The sequence below is a fragment of the Candoia aspera genome, chromosome 1 (assembly GCF_035149785.1).
Source record: "Candoia aspera isolate rCanAsp1 chromosome 1, rCanAsp1.hap2, whole genome shotgun sequence".
In the NCBI taxonomy this organism is placed as follows: domain Eukaryota; kingdom Metazoa; phylum Chordata; class Lepidosauria; order Squamata; family Boidae; genus Candoia; species Candoia aspera.
Window position 1 is genome coordinate 103,487,958 of NC_086153.1, and position 25,781 is coordinate 103,513,738.

Below are 25,781 nucleotides of genomic sequence, written 5' to 3' on the forward strand. Positions count from 1 at the left end.
GTGGCCTGGGAGAACAAAACGAAGCAGGACATAGGCTGATAGAATTTTGCCAAGACAACTCAATGTGCATAACAAACACTCTCTTCCAGCAACCTAAGAGACGGCTTTATACATGGACTTCCCCAGATGGACAACACCGAAATCAGATTGACTACATCCTTTGCAGCCAAAGGTGGCGCACATCTATACAGTCGGTAAAAACAAGACCTGGAGCTGACTGTAGTTCAGATCACGAACTTCTTCTTGCACGATTTAGGATCAGACTAAAGAGATTAGGGAAGACCCACAGATCAGCTAGATATGAGCTCACTAATATTCCTAAGGAATATGCAGTGGAGGTGAAGAATAGATTTAAGGGACTGGACTTAGTAGATAGGGTCCCGGAAGAACTATGGACAGAAGTCCGCAACATTGTTCAAGAGGCGGCAACAAAATACATCCCAAAAAAAGAGAAAACCAAGAAGGCAAAATTGGTCATTTTGGCCAGCACTACTGTACGGAATGATAGATGTAAAAGAGGCTGACATTATAATATAATGCATTAAAGTTTGGTAGTGGGAAATGACTTAAACTAAGAATAGGCAGCTTGCAGTTCTCAGGTCTCTGGAAGGCACTTCTCTTTAGTCCTGGACAAGAGCAAGGAACAGGTTAGAAAAGGAAGTGAGAGAGAAGGATGGAAAAAAGGCTTTGCCCACAACTTTAGCTCTGGCCATCCACTCCTTGCTTCAACCCCAATATGTGACTCCCAAGAAATTACCCTTGAAGGAATGCTGGTCCTCATTTTTTTTTTAAACGCCCCTCTCCAAATGATTCATCTGGAGAAGGAAAGGTAAGTTCAACCTAGGAAAGGCTTTTTGAAGAAGAGACCACCCAGACGGCCCTCTTCTCATATTTGTGCTTCTTATGCCCTCCCCCAAAGAAAGAGAAAACCAAGAAGGCAAAATGGCTGTCTGCTGAGACACTAGAAGTAGCCCAAGAAAGAAGGAAAGCAAAAGGCAACAGTGATAGGGGGAGATATGCCCAATTAAATGCAAAATTCCAGAGGTTAGCCAGAAGAGATAAGGAATTATTTTTAAACAAGCAATGCGCAGAAGTGGAAGAAGACAATAGAATAGGAAGGACAAGAGACCTCTTCCAGAAAATTAGAAACATTGGAGGTAAATTTCAGGCAAAAATGGGTATGATCAAAAACAAAGATGGCAAGGATCTAACAGAAGAAGAAGAGATCAAGAAAAGGTGGCAAGAATATACAGAAGACCTGTATAGGAAGGATAACAATATCGGGGATAGTTTGACAGTGTGGTCAGTGAGCTAGAGCCAGACATCCTGAAGAGTGAGGTTGAATGGGCCTTAAGAAGCATTGCTTATAACAAGGCAGCAGGAGACGATGGCATCCCAGCTGAACTGTTCAAAATCTTGCAAGATGATGCTGTCAAGGTAATGCATGCTATATGCCAGCAAATTTGGAAAACACAAGAATGGCCATCAGATTGGAAAAAATCAACTTATATCCCCATACCAAAAAAGGGAAACACTAAAGAATGTTCAAACTATCGAACAGTGGCACTTATTTCACATACCAGTAAGGAAATGCTCAAGATCCTGCAAGGTAGACTTCAGCAATTCATGGAGCGAGAACTGCCAGATTTACAAGCTGGGCTTAGAAAAGGCAGAGGAACTAGGGACCAAATTGCCAATATCCGCTGGATAATGGAAAAAGCCAGGGAGTTTCAGAAAAACATCTATTTCTGTTTTATTGACTATTCTAAAGCCTTTGACTGTGTGGACCATAACAAATTGTGGCAAGTTCTTAGTGGTATGGGGACACCAAGTCATCTTGTATGCCTCCTGAAGAATCTGTATAACGACCAAGTAGCAACAGTAAGAACAGACCATGGAACAACAGACTGGTTTAAGATTGGGAAAGGAGTACGGCAGGGCTGTATACTCTCACCCTACCTATTCAACTTGTACGCAGAACACATCATGCAACATGCTGGGTTTGAGGAATCCAAGGCTGGAGTTAAAATCGCTGGAAGAAACATTAACAATCTCAGATATGCAGATGATACCACTTTGATGACTGAAAGCGAAGAGGAACTGAGGAGCCTTATGATGAAGGTGAAAGAAGAAAGTGCAAAAGCTGGCTTGCAGCTAAACCTCAAAAAAACCAAGATTATGGCAACCAGCTTGATTGATAACTGGCAAATAGAGGGAGAAAATGTAGAAGCAGTGAAAGACTTTGTATTCCTAGGTGCAAAGATTACTGCAGATGCTGACTGCAGTCAGGAAATCAGAAGACGCTTAATCCTTGGGAGAAGAGCAATGACAAATCTCGATAAAATAGTTAAGAGCAGAGACATCACACTGACAACAAATGTCCGCATAGTTAAAGCAATGGTGTTCCCCATAGTAACATATGGCTCCGAGAGCTGGACCATAAGGAAGGCTGAGCGAAGGAAGATCGATGCTTTGGAACTGTGGTGTTGGAGGAAAATTCTGAGAGTGCCTTGGACTGCAAGAAGATCCAACCAGTCCATCCTCCAGGAAATAAAGCCAGACTGCTCACTTGAGGGAATGATATTAAAGGCCAAACTGAAATACTTTGGCCACATAATGAGAAGACAGGACACCCTGGAGAAGATGCTGATGCTAGGGAGAGTGGAGGGCAAAAGGAAGAGGGGCCGACCAAGGGCAAGGTGGATGGATGATATTCTAGAGGTGACGGACTCGTCCCTGGGGGAGCTGGGGGTGTTGACGACCGACAGGAAGCTCTGGCGTGGGCTGGTCCATGAAGTCACAACGAGTCAGAAGCGACTAAATGAATAAACAACAACAAGGTTGTTTTTGCCATACCTCTTTGTAGCAAATTCATATGGTAGATCATCCTACCATATGTCTCTACCCTATAGTGAACAGGTCCCATCTGTTTCATTATCCTGCATGGGCCTTGCCATTTTGCCTGCAATTAACATTTTTGATTGGGCAACAGCAATAACATCAAGTCCCCAACTCAACTTCTTTTCTCTAGCTCTTTGAGCTTAACAGCACTTCTGCTTCTGGTTGGCTATTGCTAATTTCTCCTGAGGTGCATACTTATCTGTAACTTCACTGTCTAGACAAGTGTATATTCAATCACATCCTTTGTTCTTTCTAGATTTTTTGTGATGTCTATCACTTTTCTGGGTTGTCTACAACTGTAGATATGTTAACCACTTTTCTATGTGCAGATAAGATCCAGTTTGGAGTAAAGGCACTAGGCTACTAACCAAGAAACTGTAAGTTCTAGTCCTGCCTTAGGGTCAAAGCCAGCCTGGTGACTTTAGGCCAGTCACTCTCTCTTAGCCCTAGGAAGAAGGCAATATAAAGCATATTTTTGAGTCTCTGATTCATCTACTTAGTTAAACCATCATTCTGAGGGTAGTGAGGAGGGGTTCTTATCCTGTGATCCCCAAATTTATATAGCTATCCTAGGCTGATTAGAAATTTGAACCTTGATCTGTTAGGCTTTCATGTGGTAATCCCATTCTACCGAATGCTTTGATTAGCTTTTCTTCTATCTTCTTAACCATAATATTTCTGAGGGGCACTGTTTTAGGGTAACATGAGGCCTAGTCATATATGACTAGAATATATTGGTTACTCTTCCTGGGTGCTATTGGCAGAACTGGTGGTGCTGCTCAAATGAGAACTGGTTTTGCAGCAGCCCTGCAAGGAACCGTGGGTTGTATGTCACATTAATGCATGTCAGTGGTGTACCAGCAGACCACTGAACATCTGTACAAAAAGCCTACCATGACGTTGGCACTGCCTTAATGGGCAGATTTAAAACATAATCAACATGAATAGCCATGTTAGCATTTTGCAGTAAAACCGATTATTTTTGTGGCACCTTAAAGACTAGCCCGATTATTTTCATATACACTGTTGTGGATCACAGTGCATAGGAATATATTGAATGAGATGTTCTGAAATCACTTCAACACATGAAACATAATTCAATTTTCCATGAATTGCTGCCATTAGTTTTCTAAGTCACTCTTAGTCATTTTCTAAGAAATGACTTTGTATGGATAGGAAGTTGTTTGAAATTGTAGTTTGTCAAAGTTTTAAGTGGAAATCAGCTGCTAAAATTCAAGCTGCCAGTACCAAGCTTCTTAAATCATTGGAAACTGGGAAGAAAAAGAAATTAGCAAGCCAAACTGCATGATTTAAACAGCTTTATCACATAATTATAATTGCATTTTATTGGACTCTTTCATCCAAAGATGTGCAATGCTAATGTTACTATCTGACTGATAAGTAAATGGCAAAAACTGGCAGCATTAATCCTCAATGTTATCTATATATGCTCAAAAATAGCTGAAGAGCATTAAATATTTTTGTTGTTGTTTATTCGTTTAGTCGCTTCCGACTCTTTGTGACTTCATGGACCAGCCCACGCCAGAGCTTCCTGTCGGTCGTCAACACCCCCAGCTCCCCCAGGGACGAGTCCGTCACCTCTGGAATATCATCCATCCGTCTTGCCCTTGGTCGGCCCCTCTTCCTTTTGCCTTCCACTCTCCCTAGCATCAACATCTTCTCCAGGCTGTCCTGTATTCTCATTATGTGGCCAAACTATTTCAGTTTTGCCTTTAATATCATTCCCTCAAGTGAGCAGTCTGGCTTTATTTCCTGGAGGATGGACTGGTTGGATCTTCTTGCAGTCCAAGGCACTCTCAGAATTTTCCTCCAACACCACAGTTCAAAAGCATCGATCTTCCTTCTCTCAGCCTTCCTTATGGTCCAGCTCTCGCAGCCATATGTTACTACTGGGAATACCATTGCTTTAACTATGTGGGCCTTTGTTGTCAGTGTGATGTCTCTGCTCTTAACTATTTTATCGAGATTTGTCATTGCTCTTCTCCCAAGGATTAAGCGTCTTCTGATTTCCTGACTGCAGTCAGCATCTGCAGTAATCTTTGCACCTAGGAATACAAAGTCTTTCACTGCTTCTACATTTTCTCCCTCTATTTGCCAGTTATCAATCAAGCTGGTTGCCATAATCTTGGTTTTTTTGAGCTTTAGCTGCAAGCCAGCTTTTGCACTTTCTTCTTTCACCTTCATCATAAGGCTCCTCAGTTCCTCTTCACTTTCAGCCATCAAAGTGGTATCATCTGCATATCTAAGATTGTTAATGTTTCTTCCAGCGATTTTAACTCCAGCCTTGGATTCCTCAAGCCCAGCTTGTCGCATGATGTGTTCTGCATAGGTTGGAATCAAATATTCCCCTGATTTTGTTTTGCAAGTAAAAACAGTTAAAATATTGCCCTGAGGATGACTTATCACTGAGATCTTTTAATGCTGTTTGTAACTATTGTTTCCCACTTTTGTGTTGCTTTGTAATAATTCTCCATCTCAATCCAGTTAGGTCTTTTTTTTTTCTCCTTATAAACAATCAAAGATTACAAAATGAATATGGTTACCTTGTAGTGTTATGTGTCTAATCATATTTATCAGGAAGTCAGTTCTTCGTTCTGCAATGCATGTCTGATATCACGGTGAAGAGAAAGCTTCTGAGGCTTCTCAGTGCATTTGCTGATACTTTTAAAAAATGATCTTCCTTTTCAACCATTCTGACAGCAGCCTATCAAGAGGGCTACTCTGCGTACTGCCAGATGAATATATGTGGACAAATGCTTGGTCGGTTTAAAGTACATGAGACATTGATACAAATACTTTTTTACTTGTCTTTTTAATAACACAGGGTAAAGAGATGAGTGGCTGGTATTCTCTCAGATGAGATATTGATTAGGGACTTTTCCCCACTTGCACCTAACCACAGCACAAATATGCCCCAACATCTTTCTTATACTATGTCTTTATGGTACTGATTGTATCTTATACCCAATCCATATCTGATGCAGTCTCAAGTTGCCCTTAGCTGTTCCAGTTTTAAAGTTGTGTTTTGGGGGGCGGGGAGGGGGAGATATTACAGTGGTAGCTTGCCAAGCTTAGATGTGTCTGTGCATGCTATTTTGCCCTGTTGATTATGTTGCTTTCAAATTATCTTTGAAGATGAAGACTCACTGTATATATAAAGACATTCAAAATTAACAAAAACCAAGAACATGCAGAGTGCATACATAGAGACACACATGCCAAAGTTCAACAAATCAAACAAATTTTGTCAGACTGACAAAGTGCATGAAATGATTGGCTAAAAGTGTTCTCTGTGCTTTGGACTCACATGCATATTCACAGCTGTGAGCATGTGAGACCTACAGATTAGGAGGACAATATGGAGACATCATGGGTGGTTTTGAAGTGTGTTGCAAATGATTCTCAGCTGGAAAAGGTGATACTACAGTGCAGAGACCTCATCACAGTAAGCCAGAACCAAATAGACTACAATATGACTTAGCACAATGTATGAATTCAGATTTATGCAGTGGCAGGAAAAAATGGGAGATTTAAAAGCAGAATGGCTGGGGAACATGGAATAGAATAGGAAGCAAAAAGAATGGTAGTGCAAAAAAATGGAACTGGAAGTGAAGACTTAGGGAGTTAGGAAATCAGGAGACAAATAAGACACGCAGGGACAATTTAGTTGGCAATTATTTATGGGAATGAAAACAAGAGCCAGTTAAGGCAGCATCAAGCCGCCCTTAGATCTCAAAAAGCTAAGCATGGGAGATCACCAGGAAATCCTATGACTGTAGGATTTTCCAAGAAGTTTTAAAAAAAAAGTACCATCTTGGGTAAAAACAATGGTCGACCACTTCCATATTGTTTCAGGATTGTGACCATGAAGTCCTCAGAGTCAAATTCAACTCAAAGGAGACTCTGCTTTTTAGAGACTAATGATCAGAGAATTTAATGGTGTGTAGAAGGCAAGGAAGTAGTATAGATTGATATCTTTTTCATTAAAGGCAGTAAAACTAATCAGTTCAAACATAATCCCAGGAGTTATTGCTGGATCATTGATTTCAATTGATTAAAAAAAAAAGGGTAAGGTGAATTGCAAAGTGCTCAAATGAATATTCTGCCTTCAGACTTCACAGCATTTTTAAAAATCTTCCCTAGACTGGTCATATTCATTTGAAACCACTTTTTTTTTTGATTACAGGTTTATAATTATTTTAACAATGCATTTTTTGTAACAACCTGCCTTTTTAAAAAAGTTTATTTTATTTCACATCACACAGGTGGACATATGCAGAAGTTCATGTTGGTCAAACTGCCCTGCTCCATTTTTTTTTCTCCTCTTGTAAATTGATATGAGGGCAGCCAGACAATTCTGAGAAAAGATATGACTGCTTTAAAGAGTTCCTGACAGTTGCTGTGTTAATTCCAAATCCAAAATGTTGCACAGCCCTAATGAATAGCAGATGTAACAAAGATAATCTCTATTATGTGGTACTTTTTTATATTTGTAAGCTCTAGAATTGTTTTAGGTCAGCAGTGATTTGTCTGCTAGACTACTTCCAGAGAGCAATCGTGTCTTTTTCCTCTGTGGGAAAGAACGCCTTTAAGCTAAAAATTTGTCCGTCCTGCTGTAAATGGAAAATATGAGTGTGCAGTTTTATAGAGAATGCCAAACTGAAATGTTTATACTGGAATCAACCCCATCTCTAACTCTGACTCTGTTGCTGAATAGTATTTTGTTTTACATTTGAATCAGGAAAGAGGTAACCATGCAGAAAAATCTTCATCAGTAAAAATTACATTTGGCCACAGTAGTAAATTAAATATTTTATTTACTTTAAAACACATCAGCATTCTCACCATTCCTCCCCCCCCCAAGCATTTTATTTAATAGTTATTAATTTCATTTAAATGTTGTGGTATAATTAGTGGTGAGAATGCAGGCATCAATCAAAGATCTGTAATTAATTTGTCTGAATAAAACGAGCAGCATAGAGGACCTCCAGACAAAGGCCCAGACCCAGCATTTGGATGATATAAACACCCCACTGATTACATGATGCCATAAACAGAGTGTTGCCATTGTGATATACCTTTGTGTCAACGGTGTTTCCATGTTTGGAGAGGTTCTGCTAGAGCTTAGCAAATGCCGCTCAAGAAATGGCCCTATAGTGTTGCCTTACAAAGGGGCAATTTGCTTCTCCTGGAGGGAATCCTTGCTTGGTTTTCCTTCCACTTCTGGGCTCCTTATGCATCCCTAAAGCTTTGCCTCCCTTCCACCCTCCCCCCAGTAAAGGGTTAGGACCTTGTTCTTGGCATTCCAAATACGTGTAAGTCCTGTTCCTCCTACGTTCCCTCACCCTCCATTCATGTAGCAAAGTGTGCTGGCAAGCGTTGGAAAAGATGTCTGAACACAGAATTGCTGGCATGCCAGCATTACAAGTCGCAACATTGAACTATTCTACACAGCAGCCTTAAAGCTTGTGTCTCCACACTGCATCTGGCTGGAAATGATGCTGGCGTAAGAAATTCCAGTCCAGATTTCATTTCATTCTCTAGTGATGGCAAAGATGCTGGCCAAGTATTTTGTCTGCACAGTGATCAGCTTGGGTTTTGGTTGGTGGATACCCCTCCCACTTGTGCTGGGAAGGCAGGCATCAACTGCTTTCCTCTGTGGTGGGTATTGGAACAAACATGGTTCCCCTTCATTGACTGTTCCTCTAAGCCCCTTAGCTCATTTTCCCTGTTTTTCCCTTCTAAAGTTTCACCATCTGTCAAGCACAAATAAGACCCAAGGAGAGTAGATTGCTCCTGCATCAAAGAAAAACAATAAATTCTGTGATATCTCACAGTGCCCAAGGTTTTGATGCTGAAAGCTAAGTACAACTTGATCAACATTGCAATCTAAAACTGAACAGCATTAACATGCTGTAATATATCACCTGCAGAGTTTGGATCTCTAATAAGCCAATACTTCAAATTAAAACAGAAAGAAGAGAGCTATGAGGCTTAAATGGGCACATTAAATGTATATTGGACTTGGCAGTGTTTTCTGAACAAACAGGGACTCATGTTCTATATTTGCTCAGCTAAACCATTTCCTGTTCCATGTATACAGGAGATTCAGCAGGCCTGTGTGCTGGCTTCCCTTTCACAGGAAATGAAGTCTCCTTGTTGCTCCCACTACCTGCACTCTGAATATACATATGGATGCAGATCTTTTTCAGGCACAAAAACCCATTTTTCCTTCTTTTTTTCTTTTGAATTTCCATCAGTAGAATGAGGAAACATGAGCTGTACAAGAATCTGGTAGCCCCATGGTTGCTCCAGGCTGTTCTTGGTTACCACAGAGATCCTTCTCTGCTTTGTCACTCAACTGGTTGAGCTGTGGGGTTGCTGGTTCAACATTCCAACAATAAAACTGCAGGAAAACAAAATGAAACAGGTAGAATGAGAAGCTTAATAGACGCTGGGCTGGCTGCCCTTGGAGACTGTGGACAGCCCAGCAGACTGGAACAAAATGGCCATGGAGGGCAATGATCAGAGAGGAGGGACCTTCCACCATTGTACACAGTAGCCAATTGGAATGGAGTAGTTGATGTGCAGGGAAGTGAAGTGCTACTGACAATCCAGACAGCACTGCTTGAGCTGATACAAACTGGAAAACACTACTTTTGACATGGAACAGACAAACATGGGTGGAGTTTGCCTTCATGGTGGGTTGGGAATAAGTTGAGGATGACGTTAGCAGCTCTTGCCCTTCAGAACTTATAAACTGTGTTTTTCCAACCCAAACTCAAGAGAATGAAAGGTGTATTTTGTGCTTATTAGTCACTTTAACCATAATCATAATCATCTTCTGAGATGAGACAGGAAAAGGAAAAAGGAGTGAGAGATAACAATTATAGATAGTACCCATTAATAAATTTGTGATGCAGACACTGTTGCTTTGAATAGCTGGTAGTATAATACATTAAGAAAACTTTATCTCTGTTTAATCCATAAGAAACTGTTCTTAAACTGTCTTGATAAATTCAATTATTTCTCAATTAAATCAGACTTCATAATTTCTCAGAGATGGCTGAAAAATAGGGCCTCCATTAATTTATAGTTCTATCTTGAATGTCTGTTCTTTTATAAGTGTTCTTTTTCTCTCTCTCTCTTTCCTTTAGGTGTTATAAGGGACTTCTTTACACTTTAGGTCATTATGAGTTGGTCTTAGAAAAAAATACAGCAATAGTTGTATTAGTTAGGGGGGCAAATCTGTAATAAAATCAGATTTTAAGAAAACTTAGAAATGAACAGCCTATTAATTAAATAGCAGGAAAGTCTTTTTGAAACAGTAAGAATATAATGCCTGAAGAATACCATATAAGCACAGATCTCAAATGTTGAACGGACTTGTTTATGATTCATCCTGGCATAGCTCGAAATACAATTTCCCATTTCCAGTATGGTATATTTCTTATGCCTGTGAGGCTTACTGTTTCCCTGCTTAAATGGATTATTTGACTAGATTAAACTAATAAAGTTATGTAGCTTTTAGTTTAATGTCCAAATCACATTACAAGGGAACTGTCCAATAAATGATTAAGGAATGCAATCATTTCTATATAAATATAAGAAATCCTGCACTCGTGCTGACTTCCTTTTCCTTCCATCAGTTTTGGTTTTCTCATCTCCTTAATACACCTACATTGTTTTGTCCTTACTGGATTCACACAATGCACTAAGCCATAATTTATTTTATTTTATTTATTTTCTATCCTCCCTTAATTATTTTTATAAATAACTCAAGGTGGGGAACATACCTAATTCTCCTTCCTCCTCCTATTTTCCCCACAACAACAACCCTGTGAGGTGAGTTGGGCTGAGAGAGAGGGACTGGCCCAAGATCACCCAGCCGGCTTTCATGCCTAAGGCGGGACTAGAACTCTCAGCCTCCTGGTTTCTAGCCCATTGTCTTAACCCCTAGACCAAACTGTAATACATTAAGTGTGAGAATCAAGCCTGCCTCTGACTCAGAATTCGAAACTTCTGAGTCAGAGGAGGAAATAGAAACTTATCGGGTTGAAACCGGGAAAGCGAATCCTGTAAATGAGTCAGCAGCACAGAAAGAGTCTAAGGCACTGATTAGCCAAGATTCAGTGGAGGATTTGAATCCTCCAATCAGCATGCACCAACGACAGGCAGAAAAGCACGCAAAGGAGAAGGCAGCCCGATTGGCTGCAGAAGGGTCCAGGCACATGAAGGATTGGCATAAAAGGCAGACGCACGTGGAGCAAGCTGCTGGAAAGAACCAGTCCTACAAGCCTGCAGTTTCCGCAGAAGAGTCCCTACCAGTGTCAGAGACAGCGTGTGTTACCAAAATGGAATCAGCACCATTGTTCTCCACTGAAGAGGACTTGAATCCTGCATCTGCTACCACCAAGTATCTTCTCCTCACCGAGCCCAGCACCCTCAGTCTTGCATCCAGCCTCGGCTCTCCATGTGTGCATTCCAGGTGCACTTCTCGCCCTGTTTTGAGATTCCAGCTGTGTCCAGTGTCTCCAGTCCACAGTCTCACCTCAAGTCTTCGGTGCAGCTTTGCTAATGGCTCTAGATTGCCAGTTAGTTCCCGGTCTCCTGTGCAGTTTCAGTGTGCCTTCGACATCCAGTCTTGCAGTGGATCTTCAGTCCAGTCCAGCCTTGCTTCAAGTCTTCAGCCTTGCTCCAAGTTCCTAGTCCAGAGAATCCAGCCTAGTCCAGGCTTCCTGTCCTGACAAGCAGGAACCACACCAAGACGAGGAATAAGTCTCTAGTGTTTTATTACTGCTACAGTAGACAGAAAATCCTACCAAACTGAAGAAACATGAGAACCCCAAAAGTCAAGGCGGGTCTGTTCTGTGTCTCTTTGAATGACAGCTCAAATTCTCTCTACTATGCATGCATTTTCCCTCCTGGATAGGGGCCCCCTCCTGCTCACCATCAGTGCTCATGACACTTCCAGTCGAATCTAGCCTTGGTCCAAGTTCTCAGCCTTGCTCTGAGTTCCTAGTCCAGAGTATCCAGCCTAGTACAGGGCTTCCAGCCAAGTCCAGCCTTGTTCCAAGTTCTCAGCCCTGCTTGGAGTCTTCAGTCCCCAGTATCCAGTCCAGCTCAGCTCATCGAGTCCAGTCCAGTCTGGTCCTTAGTCCTCAGAAGAGTCCAGGGGGCTCCGATCAGCCCCATCTAGTGTTCCAGTGCCAGGTTAACTCGAGTAGTATTCTAGTTCAAGATCTGTTGTCTTCAGCTTCAGTAGCGCCTTGCACTTCAGTTTCTCCCAGCCTCCCAGTCTCTGCTGGAGAGTCCTGTTCTGCTGCCTCGTTGCTGCCTCCTCCTGAATTCTTGCCAGTTTCCTTGCTGCTGCCTAGTTGGTCTTGATTGAACCCAGTTCTTTCTTGATTCTAAGGACTTATTTATTCTAAATAGTTAATTAATAAAGAGTATTTTTGATACTTAATCCATCTGGCCTCTTCTAGTCTGAACAGGACAGTAAGTTTGGTTTTGTTAATGTGATGTGTGAACCCAAATGAATGTGATTTATTTAACTAACACATTGTGGTTAAAAAAACTTCTTGCCCAGTCTCATCTCTCAAGGATATCCAAAGCATTTTTTTTTATCTGTTCAGTTGTGTCCAATTCTTGGAGACCGCCTAGACAAGTCCCTGCAGGTTTCTTGGCAAGGTTTTTCAGAAGTGGTTTGCCACTGCCTCCTTCCTAGGGCTGAGAGAGAGTGACTGGCCCAAGGTCACCCAGCTGGCTTCGTGCCTAAGGTGGAACTACAACTCACAGTCTCCCAGTTTCTAGCCTACTGCCTTAACCACTACACCAAACTGGCTCTCTTTAGAAAGCATAGGGCTTTTTAAAGTAATGAACCTTATGTTTGAAACCCTGAAGAACAAAAAAGAGTTTGCTTCAGAATATTGTATTTACCCATACAGGAATTAAAATTTATCTCTGAGTTAACTCATCTCGAAGGACAAGATTTCTAATACTATTACCATCCTGCTTTTTCCTCAGGCACCGTAGAAAACAAACTTCAGACTTACAGGATTTGCTTTATTTTGTTTTTATGAGACCATTAAGTCTGCTAACCAGAATCTAGTGCAGAAACTAACAGTCCAAAGGGCAGAAGCATCTTTGGAATTAAATGACAAGCTGCCTCAGAATGTTTAATGAGCCCAGATTTTTTTTTCCAATACTGGAGCTGAGCTCATAGCTTTAAAAAAAAAAAAATCACAGCCAGTTTCCTCTTAAGCTCCCTTTTAACTTCTGCTATCTGACTTTTTTTTTAAAAAAATCAAATCTTATACTTCTTGTTGTTATTGTTAAACAAAAATAATAAACTTTTGCTAACTCAATTTACATTCCAAACTACAGCGCTTCCCGCCACTGGTGTAGTATAAATGGCAGCATATGAAGTGCCTGTCCAAAGAGAAAATGGAATGCATGGTAAAAGAGGGTCCAAGGATCATGCCCCAGCGATCCTGCCCTTCACGGCTTTGGGTTAAAGCTATTTCAGAAGACCATACACACTTCCACTTGAGTAGTTGTAATCTATCTGCAGGGCATGCATGTTTAGCATCTTCAGATCCAGCAGTGGGAGGTTAGCACTTTAATGTTTGCTGAGAGCAAAGTGTTTTGAACAGGGCCAGCAGTCCAGCAGCCTGTCTGCCTTCTCCCACCACAGAAAAAAAAACAAAGTCCTAGTCCACTACCAATGCTTATGCTGGGCCCACGATTTTAATTCTTGAGTGATGTCTCAACAATGCTGTGTTGGGGGTTAACGTACATTGTGGGATGGTTAAAAGGGCTAGCAGAGTAGCCAACAAGGTTGGCCTTTTTTGAAAAAATTGCCGGCAGGAATCCCTTTTTTAAAAAAAATTGTGGAAGGCATTGTGCTCCGATGCATTTGTGACCTTCCCTACAGCCTTTCTCCAGGGATATTCTTGGTGCCACCACAAAAAAAAAAAAAAAAACCTTGGTTCTGCTGTAGGACACCTATGGAAGATTCTCCACCATCCACACAAGAGGTTCTTCTGGTCATGGAAGCCTTTCCAAACCTGTCCAGGCATATGGACTGGCCCAAAAGACAACACAGGAACGTGCTGCTTTGAAAGCAGGGCCAATTGGCACCAGCCTGCTCTTCCTCCCTCCAAAGTTGCACATGGTTCTCCTCAATTTTTTTTTAACTGTTCCACATTGCTGCTGTGGTTATGCTACCACTCTTCCCTCAAAGGAGTTTGGAGACATGCACAAAGAAGAATACAACTCATAGCATACAAAGAATTCTAGACTATGACTACAAAAAAAAAATATCCCACCCACTTCCACAGCATCACTCCCTTCCAGCAATGGCACTACTCTTTTAAAAGCTGCCTGCCTGATATACTGAAATTCTCAGCATGAGAAAGCAGCCTATACTGAGGCTGGAAATTCCACATCAATTTTAAGGCTACTGAACTTGTCTCCAAAAAGCGGAGTGGCTATAGACTAAACTCTCCTGTCCACTTGCACAGTTGCATGTGCTGAAGGCCTGTCCTGTATATCCACTAATGGGGGAAATAGTACATTTAGTGACAACAATTGGAACCAGCAACTGGGTCATTAAACAAAGCGGTTGCTAAGTGAAACCGACTTTTTATGATCTTACTTCAGCTTTCCTTTGCTTGACAGACCTGCAAAGGTCGTGAATGCGAGGATTGGTTGCAAAGTTACTTTTTCATCACCACTGTAACTGTGAATGGTTGCTAAACGAGGCAGTCACTAAACAAGGACTACCTGTATTCAAGTTGCAGAGCAACCACAGAAGGCATCTGCCCTGTCTTGATGTGCAAAAGCTGCAGCATATGAAGAATAATTTGTACTATTCAGAGTATGAGCTTGCTTTGGATTAATTATCTTCAAACTTGGGAGATACGTAGTAATGATGTACAAATTAAAATATTCCCAAAGCCTTTTTTTTTAAACTGGGGAGTTGTGAGCTGTTTTGGTTTGGGGTGGTTTGGGCTGGGTTGCATTTTCTTTGGTGGGTTTTGATGTTTGTTTTTTTGTTTTTTTACAAATGGCAGCAGCTATGCTGAAAAGATTGGCATGGGGAGGAAAAAGTAGCTTTGGCTGTTTATGTATTTATTTTATTTATCGAATTTTATCACCACCCATCTCCCCTCCCAAGGAGGGACTCTGGGCGGTTTAAAATAGAATACCACCATAAATACAATAAATATAAATATAACTATAACTATAAATAGATAAAAAATATAAAATATGGTAGAATCCAGATGGCTAAGATTGTACCTCAATCAGTGAGTATCAAGGGCCATTCTAAGGCGCTAGCCATTCCCATGATTGACTATTCCTCTCCCCCCTCCAGACATGCTGACACAACCAGGTTTTTAATTTTTTGCGGAAGTCCAGGAGCGAGGGGGCTTGTCTCACCTCTTGAGAAAGAATGTTCCAGAAGGCGAGAGCCACTGCAGAGAAGGCTCACTTCCTGGGCCCCACCAGATGGAATTCGTTTACAGATGGGGTCCATAACATGCCCTTTCTGCATGACCAGGTGGGATGGGTTGATGTGATGAGAATAAGACGGTCCCTCAGATACCCTGGCCCCATGCCATGTAGGGCTTTAAAGGTGATAACCAACACCTTGAATTGGACCCAGAAGCAAACTTGGGGCACCTAAAATTGCTTGCGCAGCTGTGTTCTGGACCAGTTGAAGCTTCTGGATATTCTTCAAGGGTAGCCCCATGTAGAGCACTTTACAGTAGTCTATGTAGGAGATGACCAGGGCATGAGTGACTGTTCGAAGGGCCACTTGGTCCAGGAAAGGGCATAATTGGCGCACAACATGAAGTTGAGCAAAGGCCCTCCTGGCCACGACTGCCACCTGCTCATTGAGCAGGAGTCGTGAGTCCAGGAGGACCCCCAGATTACACACTGGGCTGTCTGGGACAGTGCAACCCAATCCAGGACCAAAGATGACAATTTCCCAGATGCTGAGGAGCCATTAATCCACAGCTACTCTGTCTTACCAGGGTTCAGCTGAAGCCTGTTGTTCCCCATCCAGGCCCCTACAGCCCCCAGGCACCTGGAGAGGGCAGTCACAGCATCACTTACTTCACCCAAGATGGAGATACAATTGGGTATCATCGGCATACTAATGATACCTCATCCCATGGTGACGGATGATCTCACCCAGCGGTTTCATGTAGAGGTTAAAGAGGAGCGGGGAGAGTACCGAGCTTTGCGGCACCCCACAAAGGGGCCGTGGGCTGGATCTCTAGCTCCCTATCAACACTGATTGGGACCGGCCCTAGAGGAAGGAGGTGAACCAGCACAGAACTGTGCCACTCACCCCCAACTCCCTGAGCTGACCCAAAAGGATACCATGGTCGATGGTATCAGAAGCTGCTGAGAGGTCAAGAAAAGCCAGGATGGATGTACTGCCCCCGTCCCTTTCCCACCAAAGTTCATCCAAAAGTGCAACCAATGCCGTTTCCATCCCATAATCAGGCCTGAAACCTGACTGAAAGGGCTCTAGATAATCTGTTTCATCCAGAATCCTCTGGAGCTGCAACGCCACCACTTTCTCAACCACCTTCCCCAAGAAGGGGAGGTGGGAGACTGGACTAAAATTGTCTAGAACATTAGGGTCCAGCGATGATTTCTTGAGGAGGGGGTGCACTAGCACCTCTTTAAAGGCCTCCAGAACCGCCCCCTCTCTCAAAGATGTATTTACGATCATCTGGACCCAACCACATGTCACCTCCCGGGCTGCCTTCACTAGCCAGGAGGGACATGGATCTAATTGGCAAGTGGTGGCATCTACAGTCCGGAGGATCCTGTCCACTTCCTCGGGCCCAACAGGATCGAACTGTTCCCAGATAACTGGGTAAGTACAGTCCCCAGGCATCTCCACAGACTCTGTCTCATGCGTGGAGTCCAACATGGAACGGATCCAAGTGATTTTATCCTGCAGATGCTCAGAATACGCCTCAGCACGGCCCTGTAGATGGATTTCTGAATCCCCTTTCCCCAGAATATCTTAAATCTTAAGATTTAAGGGTAATCTTAAACAGGGCCGCCGGGTGGCATTCCACAGATGCAATTAGAGTGGAGAAATACTGATGTTTTGCCATTCTTACCTCCACAAGGTAAGCCTTAACAGTGGCTCTAGCTTGTGTTCAGTCAGATTTGATCTTTGTCTTCCTCCAGCAGTGCTCTAGACATCTCTTAATCCTCTTCAGGACCCACAGCTCCTCCATAAACCATGGGCAGTGCCAGGTTCGATGGGACACGAGAGGTCACACAGGCGCAATACTGTCCAAGGCCCCGGCTGCCTCCCTATTCCAGGCAGCAGCCAGGGCCTCTGCTGGACCATGCAGCAGATCCTCGGGTATAACCCCCAGCTCCCTCTGAAACCCCATTGGGTTCATCAATCTCCGGGGGCGGACCAATCAAATTATATTCAACTCCTGTGCTGGGGAGGGAAGAAAAGTATTAGATGCAGCAACGAACAGGTCTGCACTGAAATCAGAGTGAGCTTTGCACAATTAGATCACTACTGGTCACTCCAATGTAAGCCCCTGGCTTAGGGGAGATCTTCACTGAGCCCATTTGCTCTCTGACACCTCATCATATTAGCTCCTTGGCCTGGAAAAGACCAATGACTTCGTGCTTTATATTTTCACCATAATACCCAACATCAGCTCCACCTCATTTCGGGACGGATGTTATCATTCCTTATTGGCACCTCCTTTCCTTTGCACAAGCCCCTCAATACCATTCTGAAATTGGGCAAGGATGTTTGCCACAAAAAGAGTGATTACTACGGCAAATCACAGTTTATTCTGTCACAAAATAAAAATGTTAGTGTCCATTTAAAACAAAACCTCACACTTTTAAAGGGTAATTATTTGAAACTCTGATTTTGATGACATTTGGCATTTTTGCTGGGCTGTTCTGGAGCTCCAGCTCAGGCCCCAAAAGTAGATCAGATGATATCTGCATGCTTCTAATGATGAATACATTTTTAAAAAAAGCTCCTTGCAATATACTCTGAAAGCACAACCTTCTTGCATCCAACTTCCAGATTAACTGATTTTGATCTGTTAATTGTTAATGGCACTGAGGTCACCCTGACGATTTTTATCTATCTGCTATTTTACTGTTAGGCAGAAATAATGTGAGGAAAACTTTAAATAGAAACAATTAATGCACAATAAACTACGCATTTTCTCTCTTGCTGTACTGGAGAATGCAATGTGTAACGGAGCCAAAGTTCAAAGGTTTTTTTACAGAACAGAAAGGAACTTTTGAAGTGCCTTTGGGGAGGAAACATGCTTAGTTTTGATTTTGTTTGAAAGATCCAAAGAAAAAGTATGTAAGAAGTTAGGACTGTTACCATAAAAGTAGATATGCAGAGTGAGAAGATTTTCTTTTCATAACAACCGTCCTTTTCCAACAAAATAGAAAGCAGATGTTTGCTGTCTTTTTCTGTATATGCTCTATTATTTAGAATCCTAAACCCAGCACAAGAAAATGTCTGTAAATAAAGTATCAGCACAGAAAAACATGTAGACGAGGTTTGCAGTTTGTTGAATAAACCACATGTATCTGGGTTCATATAATACATAAAAACTATAAACCATGACTTGTTTGTTTATTTATTTGATTTATAGTCCACCTTTCCTTCAAGAGCTCAAGAAGGCTCAAGTGAGGATATCTGTTCGTTTTATGTCCGCAAGAACAACCCTGTGAGTTAGGCTGGGCCAAGAGAGGGTTCAAAATCACCCAGTGAGTTTCCACAGCAGAGGGTTGATTTGAATTTGGTTCTCCAATACCTTAACCTTTTTATAAACCAACAAGTTCATTCACACAACACATTGGGCCAAAAATAAATCATATTTTGGCCCAGCACAATAAATAAATCCAGTCCTAGGGTGGGTTTGCCAATAACAGCAAGTCATACTCTATGCAGCAACCTTATCAAGTTGACACCCACAAGATAGGTTACAATTTTAGTCTGCAGAATTCCCAAACAGCAAGGCAAGATATTCCCCAAAATGAAAGACTTTCTGGAGCTTCTTGAGAAAAGTTGAAACATAATTAATTTTGGAATGGAATTTAAAAGAACTTTTTCATAGTATAAAGGTATTCCTCATCGACCAGAAACAGTTTCCTTTACAATGCATTCAAGAATATGGAAGTATTTTGAATAGTTTCTTTTTTTTAAAAATAGCACAGTGTGTGTGTGTGTGTATGTATATATATATATATATATACACATACATACATACACACACACATATACATACATACATACACACACACATACACACATACATACATACTATTATCAGAGAAATGATAAACAAATATTCAGCAACACTCCAGATTGCTTTCTTTTGAATGTCAGCATTAAAAGCCTCCTTGTATTTCTGGTGTAACATGACTTATTTTTACTATCAGATATCCATTGTAGCAGTGGAAAAAGTACAAGCTTCCATTTGTGTGTTTATTGGAAAAGCAGGAAATAAAAGAAATATGAGTCATTCATGCAATGGTTGTGTCTTAGTTCATTCGTGAAGTCATCACTAGCAGATATGGTAGCTTAGTAGGGAGAGTCTTATAGCTCATAACTTATGTGGTGGCATTTTTTTAAAAAAATTGCAAACTTACACATTTTTCCACAGAAGTAACTTCCACTATCTTGAGTACTCCCTGGAAACTGGATATACAATGATTATCTAAAGGTACCTTGAAATGGTATATAAAGCAGTCCAGATCTGAGGATATAAGCTGCTTTATACCAATCATGCAAAAATAACATAAATGTGCCCATATACTCAATGAACTTCTATCTGCAGGGCATCCTACCCATCAGCCCTGTCTTTAGGTTTTTTCAAGCATCAATTGTACTCTATCAGTTCATAATCATGAGAATCCAACAAGTGGGTTTAATCAATATAACTCCATTCATATGAAACTATGGCATAACAAATACTTCTCATCTTCAGTCATACAGAATTGTAGGCTATACCACAGTCTGCTTGTGTGACACCATACAATATTTTGGATTCTGAATCACACTGTACTTTTTAATATATAAACCATTTGCCAGTTCAGACATTTCCAGCTTAATCTGAAGTCATTTTATTTCTGCTTTGACTATGACATTTCCCTTCATTTTTATAGAATGTGTGCTTATCTCTTACTTCTCAGCTTCACATAATATCAAAACAATGCCTGATGTAAGATAAGCTAAAAGGGAAGAGGAAGTAATTCTACTTATTGTCTGGATAAGGTACTGCATCATTTATAAAGTAAGACAACATTAATAGCTTAGCTACTCTGGAGCTACAGATGCCTTTGCCTAAAAAACCCTCACAAAAAACAAAATGCAGGTGTCAAAACAATTTCCAGAACTTATCATGTTTAGTAATACGGCTGGTCTTCTCTTCTCTGGGTTAGAAAAAGAATTCTCCCCTGGGCTTGAACTGATCTCCATAGCCAATAAGAACTTTAATGCTAAAGAAAGAATTGAAATAAGGACTATTTCAGCCCACCTACTTTTTTTAAAGTTGAGATATAGGCCAGTGGGCAAAAGCAAGCCTGTTACTGTTGCTCATGGAAGAAAAGAGAATAAATGCAGCTTGCCAACTTGATTAAACCCTATACTTACATAAGCTTTCCAATCAACTTTTTTGCACCAAGGAATATTAAATCACTTAAATCACACAATTAGCCAAATGTTCTGATAATACTAGAGGCAGTAAATGGAACAACAACACTGTTTTCCCCCAAGAAAGGAGGAGGGGGAAAGATAGTATCAGCTGTACTCAAATAGAACAGGAGGATAAATCAGGGCAGACAAAATTTGGGATTATATTTATTTCATTTATACTGATATAAACTTAAGAGTACTCTTCTGAATTTACTTGCTCCAAGAAGAATCAAGACCCCAGTTCTTGGTGTCAAAAGAGAGAGCAAGAAGAAGGCTGACGTTGAAGTAAGTTGATTGTGCCTATTATCCTATTCTAAATAGCTTACAATGTATTTCATAGGTTTTATTGGTCATTGCATAAAGATTGCCTCCCTTTATATCCACTGAGTAGGAATTTGAAAACTAGTGACAGATCGGCCCCATCTGTGACATCTTGCTGCCAATCTGCTAAAATTGCTTTAATGAATGTATCCTTTAATGGATGTATACAGCCTATATTTAGATTAGCTCTTTATCCCTGACTTATCACCTTCGCTGCATGTTTGCCTGGTGTGTTTTGTTTAGAGATATGGACTCTGAAGGACTGTATTATCAGTCTTCAAACAAGGTCATTTTGAAGGTCTATTGTCTAAAATGTCCAATAATAAAAATCTGCTATGGCCATGTTGCTAGGGTTGTAGCTGGTAAATCCTAGTGCATACAACTCTTTCTTGCAAACGTCAAAGCTAACAAATACGTTAGAGCTACCATATCTGAGCTGCAGTAGCTGCAAGCAGTAGCTGCAAGTCCAAATGGACCCCCAAGTCGCACACCAGTGCAGCCCCATCCAAGACCAAGGATGGTAACATCCCTGACCTAGGGGGTCCAAACAGCCACAGCCACTCAGTCTTGTTAGGAATGAGCCAAAGTCTGTTTCACCCCATCCAGACCTCCAAACCAATGTTTCTCAACCTGACAACTTTAAGATGTTTGGACTTCAACTCCCAGAATTGTTGTTGCTGTTATTTTATCATATAGAGTCGTGGGTCCAAGAGGACCCCCAGATTGCACACCAGGTCTGTCTGGGGTCTTACAACCCCATCCAGCATCAAAGATGGCATAGTCCTGGAACCCGCAGGACCCAAACCCCAAAGCCACTCAGTCTTACCAGGGTTTTATTATTTTTATTCAACTCAAGGCTGCAAACATATGTAATACTCCTGCCTTCTTTTTTTCCCACAACAACAACCCTGTGTGGTAGGTTGGGCTGCGAGAGTGACAGCTCAAAGTCACCCATCCTTATATTTGCTTTTATTGCTTTTATTCTTATTTGTAAAATTGCAAGGATTTTTTATCAATTGCAAGGATTTTTTTATCTATAACAAATCCTTGCAATTTTTAAAATTGCAAGGATTTGTTATAGTTTTATGATGTTCGTTTGTGCTATTTACTTATTGTTTTGATGGTTTCTGTGGCATACAAGTATTAATAATTTTTAAAAATCTATCCCCAGTTAAAGGGTGCCCAATATAGGGAATAGGATAAAAATTCCCTCTAGTCAAGCTTGATTCATGCTAATGTGTTCATGAAACTATTTTGGCAATGATGTGGAAGCGGGTTACCATTGGGTTCTTCCAGGATTTTTTTTTCCAATTTCTGAGTTTATCTTATTTCTTAGTGGCTTCCTCTCCAAGAATTAGCTGAATGTGACCTTGCTTAGCTTTTCGCTGTCTGCCCAGGTCAGCTACATGCTACATGCTAGCTGGGCAATATAAAGGTTGTAAAAAACAAAAATAGCCTGTGAAAATGTTGCCAATTACATATTTTTTTCCCCTTGGGTTTTTCTTGCAGAAATGCCAAGAAGGATTTTTCCGCAGCATTTCGGGTGACTGCAGCCGTTGCCACTGCAATAACAATGCCTACAAGTGTCTTGATGGATCTGGTGTTTGCGTGGTAGGTGATCCCTCTTGCTTTGCAATGTCTGTGAATGCATTTGCCCTCCTAAGTAGTCGTTCTTATCACTCCTGTAACTTGAAGTCAGATATTCTCTGATTTTTGTTAGCTTGCTTTTCTGTCCTCTAGCCCATTATGGGCTGTTAAACAGGTTTTTGAAGAGGTTGCCTTGGGTTTTGCTTCCCCACTGAAATGCTGGGTCACATGTGAATGATTGCCTTTTGAAGACCACAAGCATACTGTGAATGAGCTATTGCACATCCTCTGTGTGTGCACTGGATGTCAGGACCCAATAGGTAATGACAACATTTGCGTGACATCCCTACAAGGGTGGGTTCCCTTTGGTGCCATCATATTTTGCTGCAGATGCCATGAATTGTACCTCAGAATTTTTGTATTGGACAAAATGCCCCACAGTTTAAACCCAATTTTCGAAGCAGCTAACAAGAGACCCAAATAAGAATAAAATGATGAGTTTGTAATCCAGTGTTTTTACAAGTCAGAAGCTACAATCTTTTATGTGCTTACCTGGGAGTGATGCCCATACCATTTAGCAGAGCTTGTATGCATAAGATTGGGCTACACAGAATTTATTTGTTGGCAGTATTTACATGTCATTCTCTAAGGCTCTAGAGAATGACATGTAAACTATGCCATAAGATTACAATTCTGTATCAGTGGAAAAAACTACATTTTACTCAGCGCAATCCTAAATATATTACCATGAGAATAAGCCTTATTACATTCAGATAACTTAATTTGTGCAACCATGCATTCAGAAAGAAATCTAATCAAGAATGCACCAGTTAAACAACAAAATGCCTTATCAAACCACTTCACAGAAAATAACCAAAATGCTGACAAAAAGGTTTTGAATATTCTACAGAGAAGACTTATGTCTAGCCCTGTGAGGCTGGCAGATACAGGAATTAAGAATCATTTGGAGTTTTGGAATTAGAGTTATTGCTAGTAGGGTAATGCAACAGAATTTTAAAAGCCTACCAAAGTAACACTTCCACACACCTTACAGCTAGTGCACCTAAGGTGTAGTTGCTCTGAATCCCCTTCTCATCATTCTTTCCTCTGCTGACTCAGGAATCTCTTCTGCAATAGCCTTGCTTCCTCCCTCAATTGAAGAAGCAGCATGCCCAAGGCCTGTTAAGCATTCCATCACACCTTAAGCTGTAATTTATATTATCATACCCAGGTACCTAAAACAAATTAAAAATACTAATTTAATCCAAACTAAAAAAAATGGCAAAAAGAATGTAAATGTTTATGAATTATATTATGAAGGCCCTTCTATATTAAGTGTGAACTGCAGAGTCCTTGATGCTTTCTGAGCTTGGTTGTTTGCTTGCAGATATTTCATTACCCAATTAGGTAACATCATCATAAATGTGAACTGTATGGTTATATTCATCTTTTGTGCTCTAACCATTCTAAAGTAAAAGATGGCTACTTTAGAATCAGAAATTAGGTATCCCTGAAGCCCTGAGTCACCTCTAGAAATATTCCAAGATGGGTGAAGATTGAATGAACTTTGGCAGTTTAGAAAGTGAGATATCTTGAGACTCAGAAGCAGGAATTCTGACTGGCTAGCAAATTTGGGAAAGGTTTAGTTAGTCTGGGGAAAGGTTTAGTTAGTTTGGTTTATTTAGTTACTGTTTGGGCAATTTCAGCCACTATTAAAAATTCCAGGCATGTTTCAGCCAAGTAACGTTTTAAAAGTCACAATCTGACCACTTTGGGGATTTGTGCCATTTATTAGGTAACTGCCACCATCACTTCACTTTGCAGATGGGCAAACTCTTATTTGCACTGGTAAGCTTAAAGCTTTCAAAAAAAAAGTCTAGTTACTGCCTTTAGGAGGAAAAAAGGCAGATGTAATCATTCCCTCAGGAGAAAAAACAGCATTGCAAGGGTGAAAAAGGCTTATAAGGAATGAGACAACCTTTTAAGTGATCTTATCCTTTTGGTCGTTTTTTATCATTTTTACAGTCTCCATAAAAAAGTATATGGCTTCATTTCCTCTACTTCGGTAAGCAGGACTTATTAGTGAACCTGAACTTAACCCTTCCAGCTTCACAGCCCCTATTAAAAAAATGCCTGGCTTGATATTCGCTGGCCACATAAACAGTGGGCACCAGACTCTTGCCAACGACTTATGCTTCAAAAGATCTGCAAATCGGAAACAACAGGATTAAGAACCGAGCAACATAAACTGTAGAGATTTTACTGAGCCTTTTTTGCTATTCAGAAATACCATATTTTGTATAGGTATTTCAGGTCAAGCTTGGGCTGGAACGAGATGTGTCCAGGCAGGACCTGCGAAATTATGGTTAATGCCTGTCTGTAAACAGAGAAAGCATCACCCTTAAAGAAAATAAACCATGCCTGCTTAAATGTCTGCTATTCTGCTGTAAGAGACTCCCAGCCTAAGCCAATGGCAGCAGGAATGTCCCTAGTCCTTGTTGCTTTACTGGCCCAGGCAAGGGGAAAAGTATCTTTGCAAGATACAAGAACACTCCACCCAAGTCGGGATCGAACACACAAAACAGCATTAATCAAAATGGCTGCATTTTGTTTCACATACAGAACATAACATTCTGTTTGTTCCAATCCTGTAACAAATTCTTCAGACACAAGTGAATTTCTTTTTTCAAAAACGGAACACTCAAAGTAACTTGAAATTGCTGTCAAACAGTTTTGATTTTATACTCCAAATAGTATATAGTGTATAATCCTTGATATTTCTCTTGCATCCTGCTTGGAGCCATTTTGGAAAAGAGCAGCATAGAAATACCATAAAATAAAGAAATAGTTTCCTTCTTTGGCAAAAGTTGTGTGGATTGGAGAAATCAGCCATATTTTCATTCAGAACAAACTGCTATACTGAAATGCTCAGTATATTTCCATGTTTTTTCTTTAAAATGTTATTGCATCAAATTCCAAAAATTGGGAGGAGGAAGAGTTTCTAAAAGAAAAGCTATGAAAAAAAATGGCCTTCACATAGCTGCATATGCAGGCACTCTTCACCCAGAGGCTGACATTTAAAGCTGCTCTCCTTTCTGTGCACTTAAAAAAAAATTAAAAACCAGTTTTTTCTGTATGCTGAAAAGGATATAAGAAAATGGTGTTCTGCCTTTTCAACAAACAAGAATGCAATATGACAAGCAAAAAGCCTACACAA

The 25,781-nt window shown here is 40.9% G+C and overlaps 1 protein-coding gene across 1 annotated transcript in view; it reads left to right on the top strand.

Annotated features, from left to right (window-relative positions):
• Positions 1-25,781, top strand: part of LAMA4 (laminin subunit alpha 4) — a 111,145-nt gene that overhangs the window by 10,674 nt on the left and 74,690 nt on the right. The window contains exon 2 of the mRNA XM_063310972.1: positions 22,487-22,588. Coding sequence (XP_063167042.1) covers positions 22,487-22,588 — 102 coding nt within the window. The remainder of the gene's footprint in view (positions 1-22,486; positions 22,589-25,781) is intronic.